At 37.3% G+C, this 7,500-nt stretch overlaps 1 protein-coding gene across 2 annotated transcripts in view; it reads right to left on the bottom strand.

Moving 5' to 3' along the window:
* The window catches only part of mcc (MCC regulator of WNT signaling pathway), a 90,498-nt gene that overhangs the window by 37,455 nt on the left and 45,543 nt on the right, over positions 1 to 7,500 (bottom strand). For both annotated transcript variants that reach the window (XM_056266682.1, XM_056266681.1), the window contains 2 exons: positions 6,084 to 6,220; positions 603 to 766 (listed from right to left, as the gene is read on the bottom strand). In XM_056266682.1, the coding sequence (XP_056122657.1) occupies positions 603 to 766; positions 6,084 to 6,220 (301 nt within the window). The remainder of the gene's footprint in view (positions 1 to 602; positions 767 to 6,083; positions 6,221 to 7,500) is intronic.

Genomic DNA, 7,500 nt, shown 5'->3' on the forward strand with positions numbered 1-7,500 from the left:
CCCCATTGGTTAGCTGTTCGAAACGTCACAACACTACAAGGATTCTGGGTAATATCCCACAGCAAAGTGAGGTCTGATGCGCACTTGCGAAAGGGGTGCATTAAGTGCCCTTATGATCACCCCTGGAGAACACTATTAGAGGATCGGGACACCCTACGGTCTTGCACCCCTTAGCGAGAACGCGCATTGAGGGGCACAAGGGCGCAAGTGCGGGTATTGGGACAGGGCCTTGGTTTTACCTTAGGTACTACACACACACACAAGCTCTTGAAGCTCCGCCCCCTGAGCCGGGAGCAGCAGCTCATTTGCATTTAAAGGGACAGACACAAAAACTATGTGTTTTTGCTCACCCTCGAAAAGTGACAATTTTAACATGCTTTAAAAAATTATCTGTGGGGTATTTTGAGCTCAAACTTCACACACACACTCTGGGGACATCAGAGACTTGTGGGGGGACATCTTGTGAAAAGGGCATTATAGGACCCCTTTAACATGCGGGTCTATGGGATTGAGTCTCTTCTGCAGCCGGTCTCTAGTGGCCAGTCGATGAACTGCAGTTTAATCACTTCAGAGTTGGATTCGAGAGAGAGACTTGTTTGTACCTTGATGGCGAGATCACAGTGTTCGCTGGCGGTGGTCAGCTGTTCGATGTGCCGGTCCACCTCGGCCACAGACAGGCTACACGTGCTCTTCTTACGGCCACACAACACACTCTCCAGACCCGTCAGAACCCGCTGGAGCTCCGAGTTCAGGTCACTGCAGTTATCTGACCAAACACACACACCCAGAACATTAGTGGCGACACGGAGCACAAAAATCACGGTTTCAGATCATTTAAGGTTTTTGAGCCACGGGGCGGATCATTTTTTGGGTCAGCAAAAAAAAAAAAAAAATTATATATAAAAAATTTTTTGCTTTACATTTATTACTTAAAGCTCACTTAAAGTACTTCGAAACCACATAAAAAGACTACTAGCCTAACCGATCAAGATCACACATTATTAAAAACAAGTGGTCAGTAATAAAATAAGAACAAATGCACAAATTACAAGCAGAGATGAATACTAAATAACAAATCATATTCATAACACAAAACACAAAATGTAGTATATATTATTATTACATGTAGTTTAAATGTAATATTACAAAACGTAATATTATGAAAAAAAGTAATATTAGTATTAAATGTAGTACATATTATTATTACATGTACAAGTAGTATATATTATTATGTACATGTAGTTCATCATTATTATTACTCAGTACTATTATTACATAAACACTGGCACCTTAAAATAAAGTGTAACTGAAAAATAAAAATCACCACAATGTCTCCATTTTTTCACTTGACGGCAGTGAGATCGAAATGAAAGGTTTGCTGCTGCTTCTCACGTGTGTCTCTATAGAGTTGCATAGAAATTAACAACGTCTCCAACCGATCTGACAAGATAAGATACCGAAGTCTGCAAAGATCTTAATATTTCTCCTCAAATGATCCGAGCTGATCCACATCTTTATATACTCTAACTGGACTATTATCCCCGCTTGTTTTTATTCCTCCTAAATATTTAATTTTAAATGAAATGAAACGAGCCATACCTGAGAACTCCATGAAGTCAGCCTATACCCAGCAGTAACTCACTGTGCAAACCCGCTCAACAACAACAAGCTCATGAAATGGAAAAACCTCATATGAATCAATCCCTGACATGAGCGGATCATTGATCCGGAGCGATATTAATAATCCCAACTGCACTGTCGTATATTAGCAAAGAAACACGAAAACACGGGATGATCACAGACATCCAGGCACTCAAACAGGAGATTCGCCAACTTTGAATGAGGTAAACAACGCATGAGAACTGCTTAGTTAGAAATAAAACTAATAAAAGAGGGGAGCAACTCCATATTAATATCTATGCGTTTAGGATGCGATGTCATTAAAAGAGGAGTTCAGAATTTAAAATTCTTGATAATTTACTCTCCCGCACGTCATCCAAGATGTTCACGTCTTTCTTTCTTCTGTGGAAAAGAAATGAAGGATTAGAAATTAGGATGTTTCTCCATATAGTGACTTCAATGGGGTCCAACGGGTCGAAGGTCCAGATGTGAGTTTCAGTGCAGCTTCAAAGTCTCGACACGATCCAGCCGAGGAATAAGAGTCTGATCTAGACAAACCAGCCGACATTTAATAAGGAAAATAAACTTTTTTTTCGGCCTACCCTACATTTTCCGCGTGACCTTTCAACCTGATTACGTAAAGTGTGACGGCGTGGATGTGCAAGACGAGCATTTGTGGTTAAAAAGTATATACGGTAATTGTACATATCTACAAAACCTAATGTTAACATATGGATGACCAACAATTATTTAAAGCTAAATACCAGCAAAACTGAAGGCAAGGTCTGTTTTATCTAATCTTTTACCCTGCTTATTAATAACTGTCCGGTTAATATTTCCACTCAGGTGAGAAGTCTTGGTGTTATTTTTGATGGTTTGCTTTCTTTTGGTTCCCATATTAATAATATTTCACGTACTGTATTGTTTCATTTACGCAACATTGCTAGGAAAGCACTAAAGTCCTTATTCATACTTTGTTAATTATTGTAACTCTCTTTTATATGGCCAACTCCATCGTTTACAGTTAATTGCTAGGATTATTATTATTATCATTCACGTACCTCTGATCATATAACTCCTATTCTTTTACAACGACTTTGGCTTCCAGTTCGTGATCGTATCCATTACAAAGTTTAACTCGTATATAAAGCTCTTCATAATTTGGCTCCTCTCTATCTTCTCAGATCTTCTTCATTTTTATACACAGAAATATACATTTATAAGATCATCCTCAGCAGAATTATTGGCTTTCCAAATTTTAATTTGAGCACACTTGTTGGAAGCGCCAAAATTAGGTAATTATTTACCATTGATTCAATTTCCCTTTTTAAAGCTCAGATTAAAACGTATAAGTTTGGAAGATCAGTGATTTGATGATTGTACGTTTGATTGTTTGTCTGTCTTTGAATTTTAATAATTTACTTTTATGTTGTACGGTGTCCTTGAGTGCCTTGAAAGGCGCCTATAAATAAAAGGTATTATTATTATTATAAATGTTTATTTTTTTTAATGAAATGGCCGCTGGTTTTGTCTTAGTCTTTGTGCACGGCTTTGTAAACACTACGTCTGTTCTTACACCTACGTCACGCTTGACCTTTCACCCTGATCACGTAATGTGTGTCGCATCACAGCTCGTGGAAGACCAGCATTAGTGGTTAAAAGTATATAAATGTTTATTTTGTTATAAATGTCGGCTGGTTTGTCTAGATCAGACTCTTATTCCTCGGCTGGATCGTGTCGAGACTTTGAAGCTGCACTGAAACTCACATCTGGACCTTCGACCCGTTGGACCCCATTGAAGTCCATTATATAGGACACTTGGTCAGTGTTGTGGGTTTTGGTTCTGAAGGCTGTAAGGACCTTTTAATAACTAAAATCATTTGGCGAAGTGATATGGAACCTGCTGGAACTACTTTTTATCCGTGAGTTTCCCTGAAAATAACTCCACACCTTAGAACTTTCATCAACCAATCAGAATCAAGCATTCAACAGCGCCGTAGTTTAACAAAAAAATACTTATTTTCATGACTTAAAATCAATTAATCTTCAACAGAAATAAATCTAATGCTGGTTTAATCGTGCTGATAAAGCTGGAATCTGTTGTTATTTTCTTTCACAGTCGGGAGTGATGCACAATACACTGGTAATGAATAAACCCCCATTAGACGGTGTGATTCCCCGAACCACGACAGCGAGGGCTTTAAAAGCTTTTGTGTCGAGCGAATCAGCTTGATCAAGTGGAAAAACAAACGCAGCCAGACTGAAGATGACAGTCACTGCCTTTATACACCAAGACTGAAGCATTATGGGTAAACGTATCAGTGTGAAGACGCACAGGTTAAGAGGAGGAGACAAGGGAGATTACTTTTAGATTTTGACTGCTGTCTCACTCGTGTACACATTTAAAGTAAAAAAAATATTAATATTATGTCATAAACACATTACAATAATAATGCACGAAATTATTACATTTTAATGTTGCAGGAGTTTTTATTCTCAACAGTAATTCTTCTTAATTCAATATAGTGTTTTTATTGTATTAAAGAAAGAAATCTGCAATATTTTATTTTAATCAGCATACAATAATAATGCATGATGTCAATACTTTTTGCATTTAAAAAAATGCAAGCAGCGTGCTAAAACATGCTAGCAGCGTTAAAACATGCTAGCAAAGTGCTAAAACATGATAGCAAAGTGCTAAAACATGCTAGCAGTGCTAAAACATGCTATCAGTGCTAAAACATGCTAGCAAAGTGCTAAAACATGATAGCAAAGTGCTAAAACATGATAGCAGTGCTAAAACACGCTAGCAGTGCTAAAACATGCTATCAGTGCTAAAACATGCTAGCAAAGTGCTAAAACATGATAGCAAAGTGCTAAAACATGCTAGCAGTGCTAAAACATGCTAGCAGTGCTAAAACACGCTAGCAGTGCTAAAACATGCTAGGAAAGTGCTAAAACATGCTAGCAAAGTGCTAAAACATGATAGCAAAGTGCTAAAACATGCTAGCAGTGCTAAAACATGCTAGCAGTGCTAAAACATGCTATCAGTGCTAAAACATGCTAGGAAAGTGCTAAAACATGCTAGCAAAGTGCTAAGTCATATTAGCTATTTGTTAAAACACTAGAAAATGTTAATAACATGCTAATTCAAGCTAGCAACATGTTAAATCAGGCTAACAATGTGTTAAAAAATGCCAACAAAGTGCTAAAACACGAAACCGAAGTACAAAGTCATACTAGCTATTTGTTAAAACATAATAGCAAAATATTAAATCATGCTAGCAATGTCCTAAACCATGCTAACAACGTGTTAAATCATGTACTAAAACATGTGCTAAAACATGTTAGCAACATATTAGCAATTTGGTAAGACATTCTAGTAAAATGGTAATTCATGCTAGCAACATGTTAAAAACGCTTGCAAACATTCTAATCCATGCTAGCAAAGTGTTATAGATGTTAACAATGTGATAAAACAGGCTAGGCAACATGCTAATTCATGGTACCAATGTTTTAACACATTCTAACAAAGTGTTAACACATGTTAGCAACATGTTGTCATACTAGCTTAGTACTAGCTGTGTTTATACATACTAGCAAAATGTTAAATCATGCTAGCAATGTGCTTAAACATACTACAAACATGCTACATGTAACAGTCGTAGACCAGTAAGAGCTGTGCGCGTAAACCTCACTCCCCTGATCTCAAGAGGCGCTCTATCCTTGTTGTCAAATTTCTAACATGTTTTAGCACATTGCTAGTGTTTTAGAAGTGCTCTAGCGACTGACGCTTGCGGCTGTGGTCTTTAGCCTCCTTGTTAGAGAACCGCCTCCCACGCCGGAGACCACGATTCAAATCCCACTCGGACCGGGTCAGTAGAACCGGTCACATGCTATGTGTTAAAACACTAGCAATGTGCTAAAACATGTTAGCAATTTGACGAGACATCCTAGAAAAATGCTAATTCATGCTAGCAAAATGCTAATTAATGCTAGCATAATGCTAATTAATGCTAGCAAAAATGCTAAAAATGCTAACAACATGCTTATTCATTCTAGCAATGTGCTAAAACATGTTAGCAGCATGTAAAATCATGCTAACAACATGTTTAAACATACTAGAAGCATGTTATAACACTAACAATGTGTTAAAACATGATAGCAATCTGACAAGACATCCTAGTAACATGATAATTCAACTTTCGGACAAGGCTTTTGTCAAGTCAACATAAAAGTTTGTCCGGACGAACTTTACTTTCTAGTTAAATTTATTTTCACTCTTTTGCTGTTGGGATGTAATATGGACATGTTCTGAACAGGCTGCCGTGAGATTCAGTCCCTCATAAATCATGTTTAAGATGTCAGGAAGATTTGCTTCCCAGACTAAATTCTGAGATTGGATTTAGCAATGTAATAATAAATCAGATTTTTGGGGCTCGTTTCAGAGTTTCGTTCCTCACCCATGTCCGCAGTGACCAGTGTGGACTGGTTTTCAGGCAGTGAGACGGACGCCTGGTCGGGGTCCTGATCGTCCTCGTTAACCTCCTGCTGGCTGTGACTGAGATCGGAGCGAAGCTCGGAAAACTCATCCTCCTCCCTGAGAGACACAGACACATCATGATATTGTCGTTTAGAGCCCAAAAATTGATAAAAAAAAAGAGACACTAATTTCCCCTTTAGATCCTTCCCTCGCACTGTAACACATCTTTCCCTCGCGGGTCAAAATGACCCGAAGCCCTAAAATTATACTTTATTTATTTTTATTTTATTTTATAATGCAATCTTTTGGGAGTTTTTTTGTTATTTTTTATTGTATTTACCTTTAAATTACTAGATTTGATCAATAAATAGTAAATAAATAGTAATTTAAGCACATTCTTCACATAAAAAATTCAAAATAACTCACAATTTCATGCATAACCCTTTTAATTCAGCTCTAAATATCTTACATTGGGAGTCTTTGAGCTCTTGTGGAAAATAATAATAATAACACATGATATTTGATGCCTCTAGATGGGCTTATAGCTCTATATGCAGCAGAGGAGCTGTTCCGCTGGGTCCTAAAGCCAGTTCACTTCAGTGTGCATTCACACACACATGTACACATTATACAATAATTTTTTTGGTAAAGTTTAAGCATTTTTAGTTTTAATTTTGAGCATGTTTAGGGTTTTCTATGTGAACTGAAGCATTCCTCGCATTCCAGTCATTCCTAAGGGGTTTAAATTGATGTTACTTTTTAAAATTTAATTTTGTGTATTTGTCGTTCAAGTGCGACAAAAGTCCTAGGGTCTTGAACCCCTCCAATGAACACTCATTAAAAAAAAGAATAAAAAGAAGAGTTTCGGGTCAAAATGACCCGAGGGAAGGGCATTCGACGAAGCTTAAAGGGATAGTTCACCCAAAAATGAAAATTAGCACATAATTTACTCACCCTAATTTTCAAGCCATCCTAGGAGTATATAACCTTCTTATATCAGACGAATACAAAAGATGCACTTTTATCATTGATAGATGCACTTTTATGATGGATGGAATGGATGCACTTTTATCATGGATAGATGCACTTTTATCATGGATAGATGCACTTTTATGATGGATAGATGCACTTTTATGATGGACAGATGCACTTTTATGATGGACAGATGCACTTTTATGATGGACAGATGCACTTTTATGATGGATAGATGCACTTTTATGATGGACAGATGCACTTTTATGATGGATAGATGCACTTTTATGATGGATAGATGCACTTTTATGATGGACAGATGCACTTTTATGATGGACGCACTTTTATGATGGACAGATGCACTTTTATGATGGACAGATGCACTTTTATGATGGACAGATGCACTTTTATGATGGATAGATGCA

This window comes from Rhinichthys klamathensis, unplaced genomic scaffold (genome assembly GCF_029890125.1).
Source record: "Rhinichthys klamathensis goyatoka isolate OS25496 unplaced genomic scaffold, OSU_Roscu_1.1 h1tg000252l_1, whole genome shotgun sequence".
In the NCBI taxonomy this organism is placed as follows: domain Eukaryota; kingdom Metazoa; phylum Chordata; class Actinopteri; order Cypriniformes; family Leuciscidae; genus Rhinichthys; species Rhinichthys klamathensis.